The sequence below is a fragment of the Pelophylax lessonae genome (genome assembly GCF_965119305.1).
Source record: "Pelophylax lessonae genome assembly, chromosome: 6".
NCBI classification, from domain to species: Eukaryota; Metazoa; Chordata; class Amphibia; order Anura; family Ranidae; genus Pelophylax; species Pelophylax lessonae.
The window spans coordinates 84,832,131-84,859,499 of NC_138773.1; the positions used below are offsets into that span (position 1 = coordinate 84,832,131).

Here is a 27,369-nt window from a genome sequence, read left to right on the forward strand (position 1 = left end):
AGATGCCGCATTTATCTTAATACACCTGCTGCTACAATATTACCTCTTCCCAGCACCTCTTTTTCACTCTCTTCTGTGTTGATTCTGACCAACCCTAGTGGAGTTCAGGCTGATTGCCCTGGTCCCTGTGCCCCCTACTGCTACCTGGAGGACATTGCCTATACTTTTCTTTGTTTTAACTATGGCTATTTTGTCAACCTCTAACCACCTCTAGACAGAATATTGCTTATTGCTTCCAAATACACCCCCGAAGAAGATTATGAAAGTTATTTTCGAAACGTGTTGGTGTGCATTGCATGAGTTACTGTTTGATGCTTTTGAGTGGGAAGTACATATGTATGAATAGCCATCTCTACTATGTATGAATAGCCATCTCTACTATGTATTGTATGTGTTTTAAAACAATTTTGGTGACATTATTAACCACTTGCCTACAGTGCACTTTCACCCCCTTCCTGTCCAGACCGATTTTCAGCTTTCAGCGCTCTCACACTTTGACTGAGAATTACTCAGTCATGCAACACTGTACCCATACAAAAATTGTGTCCTTTTTTTCACACAAATAGAGCTTTCTTTTGATGGTATTTGATCAATACTGGGTTTTTTATTTTTTGTGCTATAAATAAAAAAAGACGCATTTTTCTTTGTTTCTGTCATAAAATTTTGCAAATGAGTCATTTTTCTTCACAAATTTTGGCTAAAATTTATACTGCTACTTATCTTTGGTAAAAATAACCCAAGTAAGTGTATATTATTTGGTCTTTGTGAAAGTTATAGAGTCCACAAGCTATGGTGCGAATCATTGAAAATTGATCACACTTGATCACACCTGATGTACTGAAGGCCTATCTCATTTCTTGAGACACTAAAAAGTCAGGAAAGTACAAATACCCCCCAAATGACCCCTTTTTGGAAAGTAGACATTCCAATGTATTTAATAAGGGGCATGGTGAGTTTTATGAAGTTGTAATTTTTTCCCACAATGCTTTGCAAAATGAAGATTTTTTTTTTTACAAATTGCCGTATTAACAGGTTATTTCTCTCACACAGCACATGTATACTTGCAACTACACCCCAAAACACATTCTACTACTCCTCCTGAGTATGGCGATACCACATGTGTGAGACTTTTTCACAGCCTGGCCACATACAGAGGCCTAACATCCAAGTAGCACCGTCCGGCATTCTAGGAGCACAAATTACACATATAATTTCCTGACAACCTATCGCACTTTTGAAGGCCCTGGAGCACCAGGACAATGGAAACCCCCATAAAATGACCCCATTTTGGAAAGCAAACAGCCCAACGTATATATATATATATATATGAGGCATAATGAGTCTTTTGAATATGTCATTTTTTTCCACAAGTTTTTGGAAAATGTGGAAAGAAAATGAAAACCCATTTTTTTTTTTACACAAAGCTGTCCATTTATGCAATATTTCTAACACATAGCATGTACATAGCAAAAATTGCACCCCAAAATACATTCTGCTATTCCTCCTGAGTATGGCGATACCACATGTGTAACACTTTTTCACAGCCTGGCCACATACATAGGCCTAACATCCAAGTAGCGCTTTACACAAAGTTGTCCATTTATCCACTTTAAGACTGGGCCTATTTTTGACACTTGGTGTTTACAAGCTAAAATCATTTTTTTTTGCTAGAAAACTACTTGGAACCCCCAAACATTATATATTTTTTTTTTAGCAGAGATCCTAGAGAATAAAATGGAGATCGTTGCAATATTTTTTATCACACCATATTTGCGCAGCAGTCTTCCAAATGCGATTTTTTTTGAAAAAAATTCACTTTTTTGAACTAAAAAATAAGAAAACAGTAAATTTAGCACAATTTTTTTCCATAATGTGAAAGATAATGTTACGCCGAGTAATTAGATACCCAACATGTCATGCTTCAAAATTGCGCATGCTTACAGAATGGCGCCAAACATTGGTACTTAAAAATCCCCATAGGCAACATTTTAAAAATTTCTGCAGGTTACTAGCTTAGAGTTACAGAGAAGGTCTAGGGCTCAAATTATTGCTCTCGCTCTAACGATCGCGGCGATACCTCACATGTATGGTTTGAACACCGTTTACATATGTGGGCGGGACTTGCGTATGCGTTTGCTTCTGCGCGCGAGCTAACGGGGACAGGGCGCTTTAATATTTTTTTTTTTTTTTTTTCCTATTTATTTTATTTATTATTTTTTTATTTTTACACAGTTTAAAAAAAAAAATGTTTTGATCAGTTTTATTCCTATTACAAGGAATGTAAACATCCCTTGTAATAGAAATAGGCATGACAGGTCCTCTTTATTGTGAGATCTGGGGTCAAAAAGACCTCACACCTCACAACTACACTAAAAAAGAAAAAAAAAAAAAAAATTGTTGAAAGAGGAAAAAAAAAAAAGCGGCCCTTTAAACCGGTTGCTAGGCAACGTCTTTTGACGTAGCTCCGGTCCTCCAAGACCATAGAGTTGAGTGAGGGCCATCTTGCCCTCACTCGACTTCCTGTCTCTGAGGATCCGGGACCGGATAGTTTTCCCCGCTGCCGGCGGGTCCGGTAAGCTGGGAAAACGTCTGGGACGCGGCAGGAGGGGGGGGGCACCTCTTCCCCTGCACCGTAAGGGTAATTCCGCGGCGAATCCGCCACTGGGACCACCCTTATCTGAAAGCCGACCGCCCGCCGTTTCAAAAAATACCGGGGTTATGGGGGCTATCTGCTGCCATAACCCCAGTATTTAGCTTTTAATGGCCGACGCATATAGTCGTTAGGCGGTCAGTAAGTGATTGCATGTATATGGCAAACAGGTGACGATGACTGATGGGGTGACAGGTGACGATGACTGATGGGGTGACAGGTGACGATGACTGATGGGGTGACAGGTGACGATGATTGATGAGGTGACAGGTGATGATGATTGATGAGGTGACAGGTGACGGTGATTGATGAGGTGACAGGTGATGATGATTGATGAGGTGACAGATGATGATGATTGATGAGGTGACAAGTGACGATGATTGATGGGGTGACAGATGACAATCACTGACAGGGTGACATGTGACGATGATTGATGGGGTGTCAAGTGACGATGATTGATAGGGTGACAGATGACGATGACTGATGGGGTGACAGGTGACGATGACTGATGGGGTGACAGGTGACGATGACTGATGGGGTGACAAGTGACGGTGATTGATGGGGTGACAGGTGACGGGCGATGGTCACTGATGGGTGACAGGTGACGGGCGATGGTGCACGGCGGTACTGATGGCAGTCTCTGGTGACCGGTGAACTTTAGGCTACGTTCACATGTGAGCGTAGCGATCACGGGCAGAATCACTGCGATTCTGCCCGTGATCCAGAAATCATTGCAAATCGCGGGACGCCTGTGCGTTGCCCGTTTTTTGCAATAGCACCCCAAACGCTGTGCGATGTTGCCGCCATTTCCGCCTGCCGAATCGCAGTAACATCACGCAAACAACGCATGACGCCCCAAAGAAACTCTTGTACCTTTTTTGGGCGTCATGCGATGTTTGCGCGATGTTACCGTGATTCGGCAGGCTGAAATGGCGGCAACATCGCACAGCGTTTGGGGTGCTAATGCAAAAAACGGGCAACGCACAGGCGTCCCGCAATTTGCAATGATTTCCGGATCGCGGGCAGAATCGCGGTGATTCTGCCCGCGATCGCTGCGCTCACATGTGAACGTTATGGGTGTCAATTTCTGGGCACTGATGAGGTGACTGTTGGGTGACAGGTGACATTGGGGGGGGGCTGAGGACTGTGTGGGGACCTTTATTGGTGTGATTTTTATTTTTTACAGGTGTACAGAGCAGTAACTCACTATTTCTAGCTCTGCTCTCCTCATACTGGAAACTGTATGAGGAGAGAGGAGCTAGTAACAGTCAGTTACTGCTCTTTGTTTACATTTTGTGATCGGCTGTGAATGGATTCACAGCCGATCACATAGTAAACAGTCACTGTCAGTGACTGTTTACTACTGCCGGTGACAGCTGTGTTCCTACGGAACACAGTGCCACCGACATGACCGCGCTGCGCGCTCCCGATCGCGCATGCGCGGTCATCTCCCGGGCGCCTCCATTGCGATCGGCTGTGTCCCGGGGACACGCCGACACCGGCAGTGCACGGCGGCGCGCCCGCGATCGCGCGCCTGCCCTGCATTTCCTGGGTCACGTCATATGACGTCCGCCCAGGATAATAGCCGCACCGTCCCACCGTCATATGACGGCGGGCGGGCGGTAAGTGGTTAAAGTACTTTGTAAAATTCTTTTAAACAATATACTCCTAATTGCAATTCATTTGGGTAACATTATCTCTTGCCATGTAAAGTCCCATGTATGAGGGTCTTTGTTCTATGTAAAGTCTCACCACTGACCCCATTCAAGTGCCACCAGGAGATTCCCTGGCTGTGAGCTGAAAGTAAACAAGGCCTAATATTCTGGTTGATATCCTTACCAAAATATGGCCATAGCAATATTTGGACAATGATTTCAGTTAGCATTCTTGTCCTTCTTTTTACTTTCAGCTATCACCTGCCGAATCTCCTGAGTGGCAGCTGAGTGGGGCAAGAGATGTGTCATGGGTTGCTAGGATGCCATCACCTGCCAGTGCCCTGGCAACCCATGAGCCCTGTGCAGGAAGCGGTCTCATAAATGACCAGCTTCCTGCACATACAGTATGCCCATCTCTGAACACTGACCTTTATTGGTATGTAGTGTTGCCACCTCATTCTTTTGAACCTAAACACACATTAATTACACAAGTTCTGCGGCTGATTAAGGTGGTAATTTAAACTCTCTTGGTGCCTTATTTGCATTAGGTTGGCCTTACAACCTGTATAATTCATATGTGATAAGGTTTAAAGTAGGGATCGACCGATTATCGGCAAAGCCGATATATCGAGGGCCGATGTGCACTTTCCCCAATATATCGGAATCGGCCCCGGAGGTTACAGATATTGCCAATATTTCGGGAAAGTGCTTGTACCTGAGTGATGCCTGCAGCTAGAGGCATCACCCTTGGAACCGGCGTCCATAGCCGACGGTCGGCTCTCTTGTAATGATAAATGATGCGGCTGAGAAGCCGTTCGGCTGTCATTACAAGGAGTGGGAGGGCGCGTCCCCCCTCCCGCCACCTTCCGCAGTTCGCCGGAGTCTCCCGTCCCACCGGGAGACCCGGGCAACCAGCCTGCACGGCCACCAAAGCCCCTATCAAAGCCGCATTCGGCTCTGATCCGGGTCTCCATGCAAAACTGACAGCATTCAAAACAGCCAAACTTGTCATTTTTGAATGCTTTTAAGTGCAGAGGAGGGGTTTGGGGTCTTTTAGACCCCCAGATCCCTCTACAAGAGTACCTGTCAAAAAAAAAAATAAAACATTTTTTTTAATGTACGAAAATATTGGCCGATACAGATAATGCGATGACCAAAATATCGGTATTGGCAATAAAAAAATGATATTGGTCGATCACTAGTTTAAAGGGATGAGGTGACAACCCTATCTGTATGCCAACTCAGATTTGGTCTTATTTATCTGCAAATGGATGGTAAATCTTTTAGAATCTGTTGTTGCCTTAACAACAGATTGTAAAAGTGTCAGTAGTAAGAATGTGTCTACACTGGTACCAAAACTAGCACAAAGCTTTCATAAATTAGGCACAGGCCATATAAAAGAGGTCATGCCTAGCTTTAAGCTTTATTGAAGTCACTGCATCGTATTTTGTAGTTACGCAATAATATCATATTTTCCACCCAGTGCCAGCAGGTGGCACTGTGAGTCAACTCTGGAAATTGCAGCTCCATGGGAGAGGGGTTTTGTTAATACACAGATGTCTAAAAGGGAGGTTTTCTAAATGTTATAGCAAATCCACTTTGAGGTTTTGAAGATTTTTAATTTTTTACAAGTACAAAAAGTTTGCAAAAGTATTCTAGTGTTCCGGCAGCAGACGGCTCTGCATTATTATGGCTGTAGTGCATTGCGGATTTTAGAATGGGAGGAAAACCGACAAAAAATGAAATTGTCAGACGCAGTCTTAATATACTTTTTTTCAAAGCAGTGCCTGAAGTGACATGGCTTCAAACTGGTGAAGATCTATGTTCCTTTCACTGAGATGAAACCCTTTGAGAAGTGTGCGAGCTATTTTTGTCCTTCATGAAACAGCATAGATTTGTTAGGGAGGATATGAAGACGGCACGGGCAGAGTGAGCGGTGACGGCACTGTCACAATCTGTGTGCTGCCCGCTTTGATCAGGGCTGATGTGAAAGGAGATAGTTGTAAAGAGCTCATTTACAGAAAGAGAGAAGCGCCCTCAAAAGCGATAACTGTTTATTTTTCAGCACTTCAAGGGAAGATGTCAAATTCTAAGATAACTCTTTTTCTGAGGATCACAGAGCCTTAATTATCTGAAATGGGATTTAACTCATTCATTTACTGTTCTGTGTTTAGTATCATTTCCACAAGCTGTAAAAATAATAAAGAATACACCAAAATACTTAAAGGGGACCTGAGACCCAAATGTAAAGCGGTATTAAACCCAAAAGCAAATGTTTATTATATTGCAGCGTACCAATCATTAGATGTAGTGGCTCTAATAGTTTTTCTTTTTTTTTTTTTTTTTCCCCCTCACGGTTTCCCCTGGTAATCTGGCCAGTAAAAGCCCTCCTGTAGTAGAGTGCCTCTACTCTGGATGAAGGAGCACAGGGGGGAACCTTTTTGGACAGCAACATTCAGTCTGTGGGGAGAGGAGTGTTAGAAGTACTAGCAGATTTAAAGTGATAATAAAGTCTCGTGTTTTTTTCTTTTTTTTAAGTTAAAAATTAACAAACATGTTATACTTGCATGCTCTGGGCAGTTGGTTTTGCTCAGAGCAGCCCAGATCCTCCTCTTTGGTGCTCCTGGCCCCTCTCTTCTGTTGAGTGCCCCCACAGCAAGCAACTTGCTATGGGGGCACCCGAGCCACAGCTCCCTGTATCCATTCAGACCCGGAGCCGCAGCTTGGCCCTGCCTCCACCTCTCTCCTCATTGGCTGGCTGACTTTGACAGCAGCAGGAGCCCATGGCACCTCGCTGCTGTCTCTGACAATTAGGAGGGGAGTCCCTGGCAGCTGAGAAACTTGTGCAACATCGCTGGATCTAGATGGACGTAAGTATTAGGGGGGCTGCTGCACACAGAAGGCTTTTTATCTTAATGCACAAGATGCATTAAGATAAAAAAAACTTCTGACTTTGCAACCACTTTAAATAAGCTAAGAAATTGAAGCTGAACTCCAGGTAATACTTCATAATCAGTTACAGCAAACAGTTCTTTTTCCTTTTGGGATAAAGATTTTACATGAATTAAAAGCTGATCATTTTAGGCATCCCTACCAGTGTTAAATGGTCTATCTCATCGTAACTGCAAGAGAGCGTTTCTTTTGAAAAACAACATACTTGCTGGCTGGATCACCAGATGGAAAAAAGCCTAATTAACAAAACTAATAGCCATGACATCTAAGAATTGGTAAACTGCAATATAATAAATGTTTGCTTTTGGATTTTATACTGCTGTAAGGTCCACTTCAAATGAGGGAGGCAGTAGCCTGGTGGAGGGTAGGTAGAGATATTAGAATCGGGATAAGCCAAACAAGGTTAGAAGGTTCTTGTCAAAGCAGGTTCTTGTTCTTGAAGGTTCTTGTTCTTGAAGGTTCTTGTTCTTGAAGGTTCTTGTTTGAAGTTTTTTGTCAGAGCATTGGATGATGTTGTCATTGAGTGAACTCCTTTTGTTCGAAGGCCCTAAAAGTTTTCTCCAGACCTGCTAATGGAATGGAATACCAGATGTTTCTTTTGTTAGTAATTAGATCGATGATCGTAAGTTTCTTTAAATATATAAGACCACACGGGCGTACCTGATCGGACCCTCTTTTTAGCCTCTATGGAGTGGCAAATGTAAACTAATATGTGTCTAGATTGTAAGCTCTAACGAGCAGGGCCGTCCAATTCCTCCTGTATTGAATTGTATTTTAACTGTATTGTCTTCCCTCATATTGTAAAGCGCTGCGCAAACTGTTGGCTCTATATAAATCCTGTATAATAATAATAATTGTGTGTCTATTTCTGCCAGCCGACATCCAATCCGATCCACAAAAAACAGACATTTGATCAGATCCGGGTGTAAACGGATAGGCGAACCATTTACATCCGACTGCCCATACAGGAGAGTGGGCTGTGTCTGTGTCTCCCCCCCCCCCCCCCCCCAAATCAGTGGATTCTAATAATTTGCATTAAAAGCGACCCTATCCAATTTATTAACGCATTTGATGTTTTTGGGAGTGTCAGATGCCTGTGTCTCCCATGCACACCATCCTCAGATCCTCCCCATGTCACTGCTGTTTCCTGTAGTTACATAGGGATCAGAGGATCAGAGGATGGAGCCGCAGTGCACTGCAGCAGGCGAATGTTAAATGCTGAAAACTTCGCTGGAGATTGCAGTGTTGGAACAGAAGGAAGTTAAGAGACAGGGCCCACCAGACAGGTGAATATAAGAGTTTGTATTGCAAGGACCTGATGTTACCATTTTTTACTGACTTAATAGCGTTGCTATAAAGCATATCATTTGTCAATAATGTGTTTTTTTGTATTTTATTTTTTTCCTTGGCTTTGGGTAGAGTGGGGAAGGATTAGAACCCACGCCCGGTATTGTATTTTTTTTTTTTTTTGCGGTCTGTGCCCATGGGGAGATTTCCCCATTGCTTCCAGTTCTAGAGAAGCAATAAGAAGGGATTGGAAATCACTCTTTTCATTATTGTCACAAGTCCAGTTATCCCTATTAAATATTTCCTATTTGTTGCCAGCCATAATAGTCTGTTTTTCCTGTTCTTGGGATTCCCATCACTTTCTATCTTTGTGATAATGATTACCATATAGAGAGGGTAAATCATCCCAGCAGGGACACAGACAGCAAAAACAAAGGTTTGGCTAGAGAGGGCTTTGGTCAATTTAGAAAGCTGGTCGTGTACAGTGTAGGCTTAAGGTCTCCGAAACCCACAAAACAGTGTAACCTATAACATTTTTTTTTCTTACAATGGGAGAATTAATATGGTTTGTGTAGAGACCCCCTTCACTATGTAATAATTCCTGGCAGCACCAATAATGCAGGATCAGATATGCAATATGGGACTTTTTTTTTTTTTTTTGTGGCTTAGTTATGAGAATGTGTAACGTAATAAACACATTTTTTGTGCATATGTGCTGGGCATCTAGAGCAAAAGGGACACCTTAAAACTACAATTTTTAAAAACCATTATGACATGTGCCTATTTTGCAGAACAACAGGACAACACTAGATCTTTACATTTTATTTTTCTATTTGATATTTTACCAGTGGATCGAGAGTTTATAGAATCCCGGAGGCGAGGTCTAAAGAGATTTGTTAATTTAGTAGCCAGGCACCCCTCTTTCTGGGACGACATACTTGTGAATATTTTTCTTTCATATAATGGTCAGGTAAGTACACCTTACTTTGTGTAAAAATCTTCCTGAGTAAATTGCCTTGGGCTCTGTCACAGGTTCATTAAACATTAATGTTTTACTAAACCCAGGACCCAGCATTCACTATGTCTGGTCTCCCACAGTACACAGGACTTGTAATTATTTTAGTAAATATAAACTGCTAAATACCTTTTCTCATCAGCAGATAGAGCAGTCTTATAACTTCTATCAGTGTACAGTTAAAGCTTGTTCGACTGTCCTATGAGGCTGCGGGACCCCTGACCTCTGTCTGGACAGTGCTGATTGGTCCTCTGCTGATCACATGCACTCTCCCAAAAAAACATAAACACTCTAGCAATACACACCAAACTGAGCATGTGCAGAGTGTCCCCAAGGCTCTGTACTATCAGGAGATGGATTGCAGAGGATTAACCCCTAATGTTCCACAGTGAATGTAACAAGCAGGCTTTACTGCATATACAGACTGATTTTACTGCTGTGGGTAACACTTTAATGATAAAGCTGCTCTTTGTAACATGGGGGTCAGGTCACAAAATGACCAGTTGGCACACAATGCAAGCATGCAATCTTGCAAATTACAGATTACTTGCTCAGATGTCCACTAGAGTCTAAAGAATATGGTGGACATGGTTATATATCAAATTGGTTTGCTCAGATCTTTTATCTGCAAACAGTGGTTTGACTGACGGCATCTGAAAATCCAGACGGGCTGTACTTAAACTGAACCCATGTTTTAATATGATGGTTAAGTTGTTTTCTTTTCATCAGTTGTAGAGAGTTGGAGGATTGACTGCAATTTTTTTTTTATTGCTAGGAACATCCTGAATTACTGACAAACATTTCGGATTTTGGAAGCCCTTTTTATACCCTCAAAGGGGAACCTCTCATTGACCTGATTATGACATTGGCATTATTCTGGGCAGGGTAGTGCTTGGTATGCCCCAAGCATAGTGGCCAATATGCACAATTCCACTCCTCTCTTTGTAGATATAAAACACAAAATGCATTGGAGTCAAATAGAAAGGCAAAATACAGGAGGTTTTTAAGTGTGCCTGTTTGCTGCCTAAGCGTTGCAACAACTGCACACATATTGTAATGACTGCCTATTTGCTGCTCAATTATTGTGTAAGGCAGGGGTCCTCAAACTTTTTAAACGGGGAGCCAGTTCACGGTCCCTCAGACACTGTTGTGGGCCGGACTATAGTTTGAAAAAAAATATGAACAAATTCCAATGCGCATATTTTATTTGTAGTGCACAAAAAAAAGACAATATTTATTGTTTTATTCATATAGATATGACCACAGCGTGCCCCCCTTTCAATGCCAGAGTGACCGCAGCGTGCCCCCCTTTCAATGCCAGAGTGACCACAGCGTGCCCCCCTTTCAATGCAAAGCGACCACAACGTGCCCACTTTCAATGCCAGAGTGACCACAGCGTGCCCCCCTTTCAATGCAAAGCGACCACAACGTGCCCCCTTTCAATGCCAGAGTGACCACAGCTTGTCCCCTTTCAATGCAAAGCGACCAGCGTGCAGAGACTGCCAGAGAGACCAGTGCACTTACCTGCAGTGGTGGACGGCTTCTCAATCCCCCGCGTCTCCTCGAGTCCTCCCGCCTCCTCCTCGGCCAATGGCATGGGTTCGCCTTTTGTCCAATCTGATTGGCCAAGAGGAGGATCCATGTGACAATAGCGAATTTTCATTCGCTATTGTCACACAAATGGGTGGGCTAGGGCTCAGTGGTCTGCGCCCTGGGTCCACCCTTTTCTGAAGCATATTACAGCTTCAGTGAGTGACCAACAGCCAGCCCTATGCCGATCGGGTTCAGGACCCTGGCGGGCTGCATGCGGGCCGTAGTTTGAGGACCCCTGGTGTAAGGATGTGCCTGTGTGCTACTCGCTTATTGTCACAATTGCCTTTTTTCATGCTCGCATAATGTCAGGATTGTCCATGACCATGTTTTGTCAGGACTTCCCCATATATTGTCAAGTCAGCACAGTAGGGCTGATTATATAAACTGGAGCATGCAAAATCTGGTACAGCTGTGCACAGTAGCCAATCATAAAGCTCCTATGCAGAGCTGCACCAGATTTTGCGCACTTCAGTTTTAGTAAATCAACCTCACTTTGTTTAGAGGACCATAGTGCTATCCTTTATTTCCTCTACAGACCTGTCACTTTAAACTATGCCACTGTTATCTCCATGTTTTGCTGTGATGCATTACTTGCACCACTATTATACCTTGAATTTCCTGCAGCATGCCATTTCCTTTTCCCTAATTGGTTGCCATGGAGTGGTTTGGGAGGCATCACAAGGCTTGCAAGATAAAAATAATTAATCTAAACCATTCACATAACTAAAATATTTTTTTAAATTACCTGTATTGGGTTTAGCTTTATTTTAGAGTTTGTTTTGCAAACTCTCTAGGTTATTGAATCAAGAGGGAAGAAAATGGGCAGTAGTAAGTAACATGTACAACGCACAATATTTTAGTTGTAAGTATATTGTGACTTCTCTAGGAGACAGACAGTGAAAAGTCCTGCAGTGGCATGCATAGTACAGGAACACATGGTAACCAATTGGGATTTTCTTTACAGAAGTAGCTATAAAAAATATGAATTCAGTTATTTTTATGGATGGAGTTTCTTCCTTTTCTCTACTGTAAGCCTCAGTTTTCAAAAGCAAGTAAGAATATATGTTTTTTGTGTGTATTTTAGGATGTACAGAATAAAATGCGTGAATCTTCCCATGGGGTGGGAGATGAGTATATGCTTTGCAAACTTGCAACTCAAGCCAAGGTATTTATCATGGCGATGTCTTTTATAATATTATATAGACAAGTGATGATACTGTAAATAAAGGCGATCAATCCATCTAGACGCTCCTACTAGACCAGAAGACCGATTCTTTATCCTGAAGCAGGCTTATATTTTGTGCACAGACTTGTTTTTATGTTGATTCCTGGCTCTCAGAGTTGGTGTTGTATGTCTGCTGACTTCCTGTATTCTTGCTGCTATCCTCTCAGGATTTCCTCCCGGCTGATATCCAGGTCCAATTTGCAGCCAGCAGAGAGCTGATCAGGAACATCTTCAACAGCTTTTACAAGCTGCGGGATCGAGCCGAGAGAATGGCTGGAAGAGCCATTGACAATGCCACTGATCTTCTGGGCTTTGGTAAAGAACTAAGGTAATTCAGTTGTCAAATGGTCCGCTCAAGAGTCTAGAATTGTCATCATAGGTGTATTTTTTTCAAATGATAGAGCCAGAATATCAACCAAAAACCCAGAAAAATCATGATACAACTGTTAAAAATTGAGTTGCAGTTCAGTGAGTAAAATAAGTATTTGATCCTCTACCAACCAACAATAATTCTGGCTTCTGCAGACTGGCTACAGTATGTGCTCACGTCAGATTAGTCCTGTCAATTTAAGAAGATGCCCGTAACGACAACTCGTTATGTGTATAAAAGATACCTGTCCACAAAATCTTTCTTCCATTCAAACCTCACCATCATGGGCAAGACCAAAGAGCTGTCAAAGAAAGTCTGGAGCAAGATGGTAGACCTGCAGAAGACTGGAATGGGCTACAAGACCATCAGCAAGAAGCTTGGTGAGGAGACCACTGTTGGAGCAATTATTCGCAAATGGAAGAAATACAAAATAACTATCAATCCCCCTCTGTCTGGAGCCTCATGCTAGATTTTGCCTCAGGAGTAAGAATGTTCATGGGAAAGGTTGAGGGATCAGCCCAGAGATACACGGGAGGAGCTTGTGAATGATCCCAAGGCAGTTGGGACCAGTCTCCAAACAAACCATTGGTAATACAATAGGCCGCCATGGATTGAAATCCTGCAGTCCCCTCCTCAAGAAAGCACATTTACAGACCCGTCTAACATCTAAATGTTTCAGAACATCTAAATGATTCAGAGAGGGATTGGGAGCAAGTGCTGTGGTTAGAGGAGATCAAATTTAGCTCTTTGGCATTACCTCCACTCGCCATGTTTTGGAGGAAGAAAAATGCTGACTATGACCCCAAGAACACTATCCCTACAACCAAGCACATAGATGGAATTTAGAGAAGATCTGTAAAGACGAGTGGAACAAAATCCCTCCTGAGATGTGTGCAAACCTGGTAACCAACTACCAGAAAGGATTTACCTCTGTGCTTGCCAACAAGGGTTTCTCCACACTAATGCCTCGTACACACGTACCGATCGTCGGGCCGAACGATCGGCTGTCTTTTGTCCAGGGCTGTTGTGTCTGTTGAAAACTGCAAAAGACTGCAGACGAATTTTGTCGGCCAACAACAGCCGACTGCAGAAGTGATGTCATGTGATGGTTAACTTTCCTTGTCTTTTTTTCTTTTCTGAGCATGCCCAGTCTTGCAAATCTGCTGTCTGTCGGCCGAAATCTGTACTGACTGGCGAACAATCGGCCGTTCTGGTGTTGGCCAACAAAAATTTTAATGCCTGCACGACAGATTCTGTTCGTCCGAAAATGCGCTGTCGGAAGCATCATACTAACAAGTCTACAATCGGCCGATCGGTCGCCGGCCGAATATTTACGGCCGACAATCGGTACGTGTGTACGGGGCATTAGTCATGTTTTGTTTGATGATCAAATACTTATTTTACTTCCTGAACTGGAACTTAATTTATAACATTTGTATCATGTGTTTTTTTTCTGGATTTTTGGTTGATATTCTGTCTCTATCATTTAAAATATACCTATGATTGCAATTATAGACCCTTCATTTCTTTCTAAGTAGGCAAACTTACAAAATCTGCAGGGGATCAAATAGTAATTTTCCCCAATGTATAGGTCTTGTGGATATTCGTAGCAAGACATCTGCTATAATTCTGGACTCTGCCCTTGTCAACCTGGGACATTTCAGTAATTCTGCTTAACTTTGTGTTCCAGCTTCTTCTGTTGCATTCTTCATCTTCTAGTAATAATAACATTCAACAGAGTGTAAATCCAGTTTAATGGGTATGTCAGGCATGCAGACTGAAGAGCTCAGGAACAGATGTCTTGCCAATAAATTCCTTGAGAAATTTACATAGTTACATAGTAGGTGAGGTTGAATAAAGACAATAGTCCATCCAGTTCAACCTGTGTGGGTGTGTGTGGCCATTATCATCTTGCATACCCCTGAATGTTTGATCCTTGAGATGTACGTCTAAGAGTCTTTTGAAAGCCACCATACTTCCCGCCGAAACCCCCTCTTGTGGTAGAGAATTCCACAATCTTGTAGCTCTAACAGTAAAGAACCCCCCACGTTGCCTGAGATTAAAATGCTTCTCCTCTAATCGCGTTGTATGCCCTCGAGTCCTCATGCAATCCCTTCGACTGAATAGCTTTTTTTCTATGCCGAGATCACCATTGAGATATTTATAAATTGCTATCATGTCCCCTCTCAGGCATCTGTTCTCCAGGGAGAATAAATCAAGCGATTGCAGACGCTCTTCATAATTAAGGTCCTCCACTCCCCTAATTAGTTTAGTTGCCCTTCTCTGGATCCTCTCCAACTCCAACACATCCCTCCTGAGGACTGGCGACCAAAACTGGACAGAATACTCCAAATGTGGTCGGACCAGAGTTTTATAAAGTGGAAGGATTATAGTCTTATCTCTGGAATACATCCCTTTCTTTATGCATGCTAATACTCTGCTTTCTTTGGCAGCTGTCGCTTGACATTGCATGCTATTGCCGAGTCTATCATCTGCCAAGACTCCCAGATCTTTCTCCATTTTTGATTCCCCCAAAGGTTCCCCTCCTAACGTGTATTGTGCTTTTATGTTTAGTCCCCAAGTGCAAAACCTTACACTTCTCCACATTAAACCTCATTTGCCATGTCGTAGCCCACTCCGTTATTTTGTCCAGGTCATTCTGTAGGATATCTGCTTCATGCTGTGCAGTTATTGCCCTACCCAATTTTGTCATTTGCAAAAACTGATATCGAACTACTGATCCCGTCCTCAATTTAAGCACTGTCAATTAGTTTAACACTATAGCATCTACCGCAAAACCATAATAGTTTTATGTGGACTGACCCCTTTAAAATGCTTATATTATGCTATCTAAGCCAAGTATTGTTTGTTATTCATGGTGCATTGTGCCTCTTTTCTACCTCTAGTGCCTTGGGCTCTGATACAACCCCACTACCCTCCTGGGTTGTCCCAACACACGGCTCCTGGGGGGTACTAAAACAAGCACTGAAAGGACTGTCTGTTGAATTTTCTTTGCTTGCTGATAAAGCAGCACAGCAGGTATGTGGCTATAGATTTATGATATATCTTTTATTATTCAGGGTTTTCTGCAGCTCTGTCATCATCAATGCTGCGCTGCTGTGCAAAGCTTCCAAAATTGAACAATTTGGGGAACTGACACACAGGGGTTTATTTACTAAAGCTAGAGAGGGCAAAATTAGTCAAAATTCTGCAGAGAAACCAATCGACTTCTAACCTCAGCTTGTTTAGTTACAGAGGAGCTCCAGGCACCTATAAAAAAAAAAAAAGTGTAGCTGCTGACTTTTAAAAAAACAGCCACTTACCTGTCCCACGGTTCATCGTTGAGCTCACCCCAGCCGTCTTTGTTCTCCGTCCTCACTCTGCGGCGCCGGCATCTTCACTATGGGCACCCAGGTGTGACAGCTTGTGGCTGTGGGAGCAGGTACCTGTTGAAATCGGGTAACTACTTCCCCCACTCCTCAAAAGTGCCAATTGTGCAAGATGAGCAGGGTACGAATCCTTAAAACTGAACTTCCCGCTTTAAACTTAAGCAATAAAACCAGGAAGCTGATTGGTTTCTCTGCAGAATTGTGACTAATTCTTCCCTCTCTGGCTTTAGTAAATAAACCCCAAAGTCTTAAGCTGGCCATACCCTGATCAAATATTGGTGCTTTTTTTCATAAACTGTAAAAACCCAAGCAGTGGATGGTCCAGTTGGCACCCTATTAGCCAACAGCCTGCAAACTGAAAATTAAAGGGGACTGGCAGATGCAGTCACTGTTTGACATTGCCCAGTGAATTCTGCCAGCTGCAGGCGATGGCTTTCAGAAAACAGCAGCTTCAGGGGAAGATTTATTCAACAATCCTTTATGGCCTGCAGGCTGAATGAAAATAAATGCACGGAGCAGGTAGGTTTGTTATTTGAAAAAAAAAATGATGCCTTTAAAATCATTTAAAGTTAGTCAAGAAATTCTTCCTTAAGGGTCACAAGACACTGAAGTTTGGTGCTATTCTGTTACTGAACAGCTTAGATCCCCTACTAATTGTTGACATTGGAAGGCAGTCTTGCTGCCAAGTGCCTGCTACCAGAGGAAGCAATGATTGCGCTTCAATTTCAGTGGTACTTCAGTGAACTTTGAGGATTAATTGCACTGCAGTACCATCACGTTTTATGTTAAAGCTCATTTGCTGTCTAACAATATGTAAATACTTAAATGTTTTACATAATTAGGAAGCACAGATAACATTGCACTGCAGCTTTCCTCTAGCAAGGAGAGGAGTGAGCGGCAGAGTAGTCCTCATCAAATCTCATGCTAAATCTTGTCAGACTAGCAGTCAGAAGCACCAGTGCCTCTCACACAACTATAAAACCATAGCCTAAGGCCAGCCATAGACGGTTCAAATCTCAGCCAGTTCAGCAGGGACCGCTCGCAATTCAACCCATGTATGGGGCATTCTGATTTTACCCAAGTTGATTTGTCGATCAACTTGGGTACAACCAGCCTGTTTGTATTTTACATTAAATTTTTTAGCAATAATCGCTGTGTGTTCTCCAGGCAGGGACGGTCCGTCCGTCCGTCCACCCCCCCCCCCCCCCCGCGCCGGGAGAAGACAGTAGCTCTGCGGGAGGGATTGCCCCATTGACTGTGTTGATGGAAAAATCAAGCAACCTGTGGTCTCAGGAAAGAAAATTGCACCATTTTATGGCCAGCTTAAGGAATACATGGGCATACTTACTGTATGTACCAGGAGGTTAGCAGGCAATTACAGGTGCTTGTATGTTGACCTGGATCTGGTGAATAGCACCCATAAACTACATTGTATACTGCAAACATGTAGCTAACCAAATTTCTTAATTGTTGGCTGTAATCCTACTCTTTGAGATCTGGCAGTTGACCTCTGACTTGGCAAGGAATCCAGGGAGGAGAGAGAAGGTTGCTTGCTCCCCAATATCCAAAACTTCTGTACATTTCCGAGGGAAAAATCTGTGGCAGAGCACAGCAAAGTTATCGGCATGTAGGCAGTGCGTCTTGCACGAGGAGTAGGGATCGACTGATATAGTTTTTTTTTCCAGGGCCGATACCGATTTTCTGGTCATTCTTAAAGCTGATATTAGGTGCCAATATTCTGCACATTTAAAATTTTTATTTTTACACTGTCCTTTTTTTTTATTTTTATTTTTTTTTTATCATTTTTATTGCCGTCACAAGGAATGTAAACATCCCTGGTGACAGTAATAGGCAGTGACAGGTACTCTTTATGGAGGGATCTGGGGTCTAAAAGACCTCAAACCAATCCTCTGCACTAAAAAGCTTTCAAAATACCAAGTTTGGCTGTTTAAAAAATGCTGTAATTTTTTTATTTATTTTTTTTTATTCTGGCACCTTCAAGGGCATAGTACCCGGAAGTGATGTCCTGACATAGCTTCCGGGTTTTTATATCGGAGACCCGATCAGAGCCGAATGTGGCTTTGTTCGGGTCTTCAGCCAGCCGGCGTATGTGCCTGCTGGTCGCTCCGGACAGGAGACCCAGGCGAGCCGTGGAAGGGGGCGGGGGCATCCCCTTCCGCTCTGTGTAAAGACAATCGAGCGGCTGCTCAGCCACATCAGTTGTCATTACAAGAAAGCAGACGGTCTGTTCTAAAAAAACAGTACCAAGGTTATACCTGTAGCTGCAGGCATCACTCTGGTACAACCCCCTGAAGCAATATCGGTCATATCGGCAAGTTTTTGGCCAATACAGATACTTCAAAAAAAGTGAATATCGGCCTCCGCCGATAATCTGTCGATCCCGGATGAGGAGCTCTACACACAGGCTGAAAGTCAGCTGGTTCCTGCCAAACCATCCATTTTTCTCACGATTTTCGACCTGTTTACCCAGCTTAACTCTAAACTGAGTTCCCAAACAATACACACAGAGCAGGCTCACCTGGAGGCAGCCCTTTCCTCTAGAATGTTACAGCAATATACCAAAAGCTCAGACATTACACTTGCAAGAGAGCTACAGGCTTACAATGTATGTTTGCAGCAAATCCAGGTCTGCTTGAAGCTATCAAAAAGGTACAGGTTTTTCTAAAGGTAGTTAACAAAAACCTGTTTTAACTTTGTAGTAGTTGAAACCAATTTGTTAGGTTTTTTTTTTTTTTTTGCTGACAAGCTGGAAAGTGCTCTTTGTATATTGTCCTCCCATGTGCACCTTTCCTTTTCTGCTAACTTTAAAATGTTCACAGCGATTTTTGCTATTTAAATACGTGCCCCATGTCGCGCACAGCACTGGACAGTCTTGAAACGTTGTAAGTTATGGACTTGAAGGCCAGATGTCGTAAGGAGTTTGGAATGCTTAGGAAAATATTATTCAACTTGGATTTCTGTGTAAGAATTCTTAAAAAGAGTTATCTGCCAAAAAGGTTGTTGGCGTTGTAGAAAAGTTGGTCAAAGTGCAGACGAGACTGAGGGAGCATTCTTGCTGATGCTAAAATACTAGGCAGGCCTGCGGTCAGTCCTGTTAATAATCCATTTATTTTGGGACAACCGGGGAAAAAAATCTAAACTGTAACTTTTAATAATATTTTTTCATTTAAACAACCATTTAAAAATAATCACAGTCTTTTTATTTAGAATGCCTCTGCTGGGTTCACATTAGGTTTAGAATTCCCTTTCATTTTGTAATCTTTTACATATACAGGTTTATCTCATAAAATAAGAATATCATCAAAAAGTTAATTTATTTCACTAATTCAATTCAATAGGTGAAACCCATATATTTTATATAGATGCGTTACACACAGAGTGATATATTTCAAGCATTTCTTTCTTTTTAAATTTGGTGATTATGGCTTACAGCTAGTAAAAACCCAAAATTCAGTATCTCAGAAAATTAGAATATTCCTTACGACCAATTAATACACAAATGTTGGCTTACTGAAAAGTATGTCCATGTACAGTATAGTATGCACTCTATGCTTGTTGGGGCTCCTTTTGCATGAAGAATTACTGCATCAATATGGTGTGGTATGAAACTGATCAGCCTGTGGCACTGCTGAGGTGTTATGGAAGCCCAGGTTGCTTTGATAGGGACCTTCAGCTCATCTGCACTGTCGTGTCTGGTGTCTTTCATCTTCCTCTTGACAATACCCCACAGAATCTCTATGGGGTTTAGGTCAGGCGAGTTAGCTGGCCAATCAAGCACAGTGATACCATGATCAATAAACCAGGTATTGGTACGTTTGGCAGTGTGGGCAGGTACCAAGTCCTGCTGGAAAGTGAAATTGGCATCTCCATAAAGCTGGTCAGTAGAGGAAAGCATAAAGTACTCTAGAATCTCCTGGTAGAGGGCTGCACTGACTTTGGACTTGATAAAACACAGTGGGCCAACACCAGCGGATGACATGGCTCCCCAGTCAATAGTGGTAGCTCCCATATTTCTGTACTGACTGTTAGTTTAGTTAACAAAAATATTTTAGTCAGCAGCATGTTTTCAGTGAGGAAAACTAAAGGAAAATAAATTTGAGTTCTCGTTAATTGACAAACTTTGAGGGGACGCTATTCCAATTTTTGTCCAGGAATAAAAAAAGAATGAAAATTTGAGGGAGGGACGTTTACCCACGTGAACTTCAGCTTTATATAACAGCTAAATCTGTTCTGTAGTTTGTTCAAACCTTAATACCATAAATAACATGTTACATTTTTACTCCAGTAGTATGTAATGAGTTTGAAAATTCTAAGATGAAGTTTGAAATTCTTAAAGTGGTTGTAACCCTTAAGGGGAAAAAAAAAAAAAAAAGAGCCTGATCCTGTAAAGCAGGATACACAGCATAGTGCTTGTGCTGTCATTTGTCCCTCTCTATGTTCTAAAAAAAAAAACCTGGTAGATTCTCCTTATTACTGTGTCCCCCTATGCTGCTGATCCATTTTACTTACCTCCATCAGCCTGCTGCTCTTTTCTCTCCCCCTCCCTGCCTGTCAGGTCAGGAGTCTGTGTGTCAGCCATCTCCTCACAGCTTGACTAACGTGGGAGATTTTAGTTGACTAAAATATGACTAAAACAATTCAGATGACTAAAATACGCCTAAAACTAAAATGTTATTTTAGTTAAGACTATGACTTAAACTAAATCGAAATTTTATGCTGCTGACAGGTTTTCATAACTGTCTGACTCTCATATTGCCTGATTGTTTTAGGGCAAACTTGAAGAAATTGATGTGGTGGAGAAGCTGAACCTTTTCCTGGATCTCCTGCAGTCATACAAGGTATATACCATGATAGAGTGGATTTCCAGTTTACATTCTGTATAGTAACATAGATGGTTCCCCATTTCCCACAGCCCCTTTCTCACTATTGGTTGAAAGGTGACTAAATCACATACAAATACAATCATAAAATGTCTTTTTATGATAACTGCTATGATTTTAAATTTCACAAACAAGGGGAGGGCGAGGGGGATGTTTCAGGTTAAACCCAGTAAAATACAGGTGTTAGGAGATTTTAAAGGTGTTGTCAGAGGAGCAAACCTATTCATGCAATTATTTTTATTTATGTCAGGCATTTATATACAGCCAACAATTTATGCAGCACTTTACATACTGTAGATTCGCATCAGTCCTTGTCCTCAAGCAGCTTACACTCTTACTTGCATGCATGAATACATACATACAGACATGCATACATACGCTTACTAGGGCCAATTTGGACAGGTTCCATATAACCTACCAGCATGTCTTTATAGTGTGGGAGGAAAACGGAGTACCTGCAGGAAACTAGTGCAAGCATTAGGGATCGACCGATTATCGGCACCACCGATATATCGGGGGCCGATATGCACTTTCCCCGATATATCGGAATCGGCCCCTGAGGTTACCGATTTTACAGGAAAGTGCTGTTCCAGAGTGATGCCTGCAGCTAGAGGCATCACCCCGGTACCGGTGTCCATAGCCGATGGCCGGCTGTCTTGTAATGACAACCGATGCGGCTGTGAAGCCATTCGGCTTTCATTACAAGGAGTGGGAGGAGACCCGGGCATCCTACCTCGACGGCCGCTGAAGAGAAGACCCGATCAAAGCCACATTCGGCTCTGATCAAGTCTCCATGTAAAAACCCCGAAGTGATGTCATGAAATCACTTCCGGGTACTCGGCGCCAGATTTAAAAAAATGACAGCATTCAAAACAGCCAAACTTGGCTGTTTTGAATGCTGTTAAGTGCAGAGGAGGGTTTTTTTTTTTTTTTTTTAAATGTCTGAAAATATCGGCCGATACCGATATCCGATGACCAAAGTATCGGTATCGGCACTAAAAAAACAATATTGGTCGATCACTAGCAAGCATTCAGAGAACATGCAAACTCCATGCTGATAATGTTCCGGATGCAAACTGAGGACTGCAAGGCAAAAGTGCTAACCATTAAGCCACTGTGCTGCCCAATGTTTTGAGGTGTGATTGTCCCTTGCAGGATCTGTGTGAAAGGCACGAGAAAGGCGTATTACACAAGCACCAGAAAGCTTTGCACAAGTACAGTCTGATGAAGAAGCAGATGATGAGTGCTACTGTACAGAATAAAGAGGCTGAGTCTGTGGAACAACTGGAGTCTCGTATTGTGGAGGCAAGTTCAAATCGAAAGATACTTTATTTTCCATATCGGTGTAATAAAAAAACAAGTTTCATCCAGCCTACTGGAGGGATTCCTAACCCAGTCAGTCGTTCTGTTCTCATTCCTTACAATTTCCATAACCAAATCTAATATGTCACTGGGATAGGAAGGGAAGAGAAATCTGCCTAGCGGGACCATAGACTACAGAAGAAAAACTGACAAGAGGTTGTAACATTTTTCTGCTCTATAAGTAGGAGAAAACCTTAGAAGTCCTTATCTACATGTTTAGTTTGGGCCACTGATTTCAAAGCATGTGGGTCAGCATGACAGCCAGGCAAATGGCATTTTTAACGAGAGGTCAGTAAGAGCAGCCACCACGTTTCTTTCATGACAAGTTCCCCTAAGCCTTCCACAGTGGACTAGTAAGATATCACATCTGTGTATGCACATTTATCCCATTAACGCACAGTATTTTATTACGGTACATAATTAAAAAAAAAAAAAAATTGCATTAAAAATGATGTAATGTGGAGGAGTATTTTACAAATACTCCAAATGATTTACTCCAGATATTACACCTCCTTAACAGTCCTATAGCTTTAGTCGTATATATCCGTATTGTGTATTTCTCACTTTGCCACATTCAGTTGTTGAGTACACAGTGATACATTGAAAGAGTTTTCTTCTTTTTTTTCTAAGAGCCGATCCACACTAGCGCGACTTGTCAGCCTGACAAGTCGCGCTCCCTCACGGTCCATTGACCGCTACAGGACCCGTTCTAATAGGAGCGACACAAGTCGCTCCAAATTAGAAAAAGGGTCCTGTACTAATTCAGGGCGACCTCGGAGCCCATGCAAGTCGCTCCGAAGTCGTGGTGCATGGGAATGCACAAGTCGCCCCCGAAGTAGTACAAAGTCGTGTCGCCCCAGTGTGAACCGACTCTAAGGCTGTGATATAATAAACTTTTATTTTTGGGTTTAGATACATTATAAATCCATAAAACTAAAAATGAATTGCCTACGTTTTTTCTTTTTTCCAAAATACTGTTTTACTCAAGTGCAACAAGTTCAATATAAAATTCAATTCAAATTTCTGTTCTGTTATGCGTTGTCTTGTCTATGCATCTTTATGATGGTAACATGTGTTTTTCATTTTGTAGTAGTCTACATCTTTCTTTCATTTTCTACACGTGTCCTGTTACATATTCAGTGGAATTCATAGGACTCTGTTTCTTATTCCAGCAAGAGAATGCCATCATGGTCATGGAGCTGAGGAATTACTTTTCCCTCTTCTGTCTGCATCAGGAAACCCAGCTCATCCACATCTATCTGCCTCTCACCTCCCACATACTTGGGGCATTCGTCAATTCACAAATCCAGGGGCACAAGGAGGTTGGCTACTTTTTAAGTTACATCATCTTAGAACGTATAGGGCGTGTAGGAAGTGGGAAGGTGGGGGTGTTGACATAGCAAGCCATGAGATTATAGCTCTTATCTTACTAGTGCAGTCAACCTTATGTGCAATTTGGTTTTCACTTATAGCATTAGGTTATTTAAACTTGCTATGCCTATTAATCTGATTCTGAGAAATATGAACACACCAAGTAAGGGGACCCCCTGCTGGGTATGTAGAAACAATCTTGCTCAAAAGCAGGGTTGATTTGATTTAAATCCAAGTCAATTGAATTCATGATATAAATCACTAGTAAAAAAGCTTGATTTAAATCAACTTGATTTTAAATAATAATTTTTAAAGAGCAACTGTCATCTCTGTCTCGCAGCTGCTCCTCCTCTGACCCGCTTTTGACTCACTGACAGTCCCATTCACTTTAATGGGACGGCTGGTGATGCGGGACTGACACAACAAGGTGAGGGGCGTGGTGACAGCAGGTGAGTGCATACCCATTAACAAGCGCTGCCATGATGGATCTGAAATGACAGGTGCCCTTTAAATATAAGGACTTATTCTTGCTTGTAGTTGGAATCTTTAATATTTGCAAATTATATTAAGGTTTCCTATTTAGAATAATAAGCTGTAAGGTTAGCAAAACAGCGATATCAGCACCGATTTAATCATACAGTTTGTAGTGTACATAGATATGCAAAACCTTGGGATAAAGGAATTTTCCTGAACTTTGTTTTATCTCATGGTTACTGTGAAGTTGTGTGAATGCATCAATGCAGTGCACGTTATCTTAGCTTGCAAAGCCTGGATTCATTGAATGAGTTTACCAAAAAATGTAAATATTGCAGAATAAACAGCCTCATGCTACTTAACAAAGCTCCATTTCATGCTACTTAGTAGTTGAGGTTGAATAAAGACACCAGTCCATCCAGTTCATCCTGTGTAGGTGTGTGCGGACTTATTCATTTCCCATAACCCTGAATGTTTTGCTCTTGGAGATGTATGTCCAAGAGCCTTTTAAAAGTAGCCATACTCCCCGCAGTTACCACCATTTGTGGTAGAGAGTTCCACAATCCTATTGACCTTACTGTAAAAAAAAAACCTTGCGTAGCTGAATAAACTAAAATATTAATGTATCTTAAATAGAAAACTGTCTTTAGATAGATTTTTACTCCAAAAGCAATTGATTAAAGTACATTTTAAAAAAGGAAAAAAAAATCACATTTTAAATATAATAAAATCTGATTTAAATTAAAAAAAAAAATCCTTTTTTTTCCCCCCATAATTGATTTTTATTCACCCTGCTCAAAAGTAAATGCCCCTCTGTAGGGAAATGGTAAAGTTAAACTCCAGGCATATCCAAAGACACCAATTTTAATCCATTTTTGTATTAATGTAAAACCATCACAATGTATTTGTCAGGAATTGTTATTTCTTGATAGAGTAAGGCTACATTTACACAAAAGGCCAGGGGCACATAGTTTGTTACGTTCAGAAATGGCTAAGGCCCCTTTCACACTTGTGCGACTTGAAAGTCACGCAATTTTACCACGATTTTGCCGCGATTTTGACTGGATTTGAAGCAATGTCTATGTCTTTGGACCTTAAAACGCATTAAAATCGGGCCAAAGTAGTGCAGGAACTACTTTGAAGTTGCTGCAACTTTAAGTTGCGCATATATGAATGGGTTTTATTGGAAAACATGGCAAACGACATGTCATGCAACTCTGATGTCCAAAGTTGCACAAGTGTGAAAGGGGCCTAAATGGCTGCTAATTTAGTTGCAGCCAGAACTCTGCAGAAACACCAACCCTGGACACGCACAATCTATGTCTGAAATTGGTCAGAGCCCTTTTTGTCTTGTAACTGCTCAGATGAGTGGCTACATGGGAACAGTGCCAGACATTGATCCGAGTACATATCTGACAGCTGCTACTGTCCACACAGTGAGTGCAGGCAGCATTTAGAGCCACCAGCGAGAATGTAATGAAGTGCTCATATAGCCTACGTTAATTTTTATTTTTTTTTCTGCCTGCATCTTGCTGGATGCATTGATAAAGAAGAAATCTGTATAAAGTGAGATAAATTTCCCTCGGAGAGTTGTCACTGGAACAAATATCCCCATTAGAAGATCTACCCTCACATCTTGTCCTGGTGATGACTCTAACATTTTGGATTTCTAAACACTTTCTGCCATGGCGACATTGTCACAATGACTTAGAGAAAGTCCCTTCACTTAGCAGGAACCAACCATTGTGAAATTCCCTTCTCAAGTACTGCTCCCCACCGTTTTTTCTTTTGGCTGAGCAAGAAAGGTGTTGAATGGCTTTCCTAGTCACATCTTGTGGGAATATTTCCAGCAGCCTTGTTGCTCAGAAGATAGTGGGAAGACTTGGCTTGGGACTTTGTGTTTGCATGACTTTTCTGCTGGGTCAATGACAGAGAAGTGATGTTTTCACATGCCTTCCCACTAAAAGTAACCACACACCTAGCAATTTGTGATTTATGAGCGATTGCACACAAGCAATTCATCAATTAAAATAACTAGAATATAAAATATAATATAAAATAATATATTAGAAACAATCGGTTTAAGAAAAAAAAAGATCATTTAATCAATCCGTATTTAGTCCCCTGACCCATGCGTGTACGAGTTTGATCATTCAGAAGTGCTTGACAAAATTCTACCACAGCTGATTGACTTTCCAGTGTGGAATTCAATCCTATACTCACTAAATCAGTTGGCTCTGTGGCTTATGATTCTTTTTCAACTTGATTGTTTTATTCATCAAAAGATCATTTAGAAGCACATTGATTCTATTTTATAGCAAGGAAGCCACTGTAACTCGGAGTGTTTTTAATTTATTGTACATTCAGACTATAAATCAGCCTAATATTTGTCGGTTTCATTTCAGATGACTCAAGTGTGGAATGAATTAAAGCCGAAGCTTAATTGTCTGTTTGTGGGATCTTCTGGCCTTGCCACTCCACCCCTGTCTCCAGAGGAACGTCACTTCTTTGCTCACTAGACCCATATCCAGAGAAAGGAATAACAGATGCGACCGATGCAGTACTCCAGTTCTATATTGCCATGTTGGTCAGTTTTTAGTGAGATTTTTTCCTAGTCAGGCTTCTTCTTACGATGATTTACTTTTCGGTGTGAGATCAAACTATGCATAGATATGTTGATCCCCAACATTGCCGGTAAACTCTTAAAGGCAGCCAGTTTGTCTATTGAGGCAATACTCAATGCTAGACACGCTAACAATGGACAAGACCATGACAATATTGATCTACTTTTCTCTAGTTGAAGTGTATGCAAAGCCAAAACAAAAAAACATTTTTTAGTTTCGGAAAAGGTTTGGAAGTCCCTAAGACAGATATGTTAGGCTGCGGATTTACCTGTGTGTCACATCCCCAATAAACCATATTAATACCTAAAAATTAAATTTGTAAGAATGGGGCTTCTTGGGTGCCTTTTTGACAAATAAACATCATAGATTATAATATAGCAAAAAAGTTTTTTTAATAACTGATATCAAAATCACATAAAATGATTTCTACTGAACATACATACATACACCAAATATTGTAACATATTTTTCCCTCCATAAATATTTAAACTTATCACTGAA

The 27,369-nt window shown here is 41.7% G+C and overlaps 1 protein-coding gene across 1 annotated transcript in view; it reads left to right on the top strand.

Moving 5' to 3' along the window:
* Positions 1–26,782, top strand: part of SNX8 (sorting nexin 8) — a 67,288-nt gene extending 40,506 nt beyond the window's left edge. The window contains exons 5-12 of the mRNA XM_082261280.1: positions 9,393–9,514; positions 12,237–12,317; positions 12,545–12,705; positions 15,654–15,786; positions 20,927–20,995; positions 22,193–22,346; positions 23,576–23,721; positions 26,650–26,782. Of these exons, the coding sequence (XP_082117406.1) occupies positions 9,393–9,514; positions 12,237–12,317; positions 12,545–12,705; positions 15,654–15,786; positions 20,927–20,995; positions 22,193–22,346; positions 23,576–23,721; positions 26,650–26,763 (980 nt within the window). The 3' untranslated portion in view covers positions 26,764–26,782. The remainder of the gene's footprint in view (positions 1–9,392; positions 9,515–12,236; positions 12,318–12,544; positions 12,706–15,653; positions 15,787–20,926; positions 20,996–22,192; positions 22,347–23,575; positions 23,722–26,649) is intronic.
* The last annotated feature ends 587 nt before the right edge of the window (positions 26,783–27,369 follow it).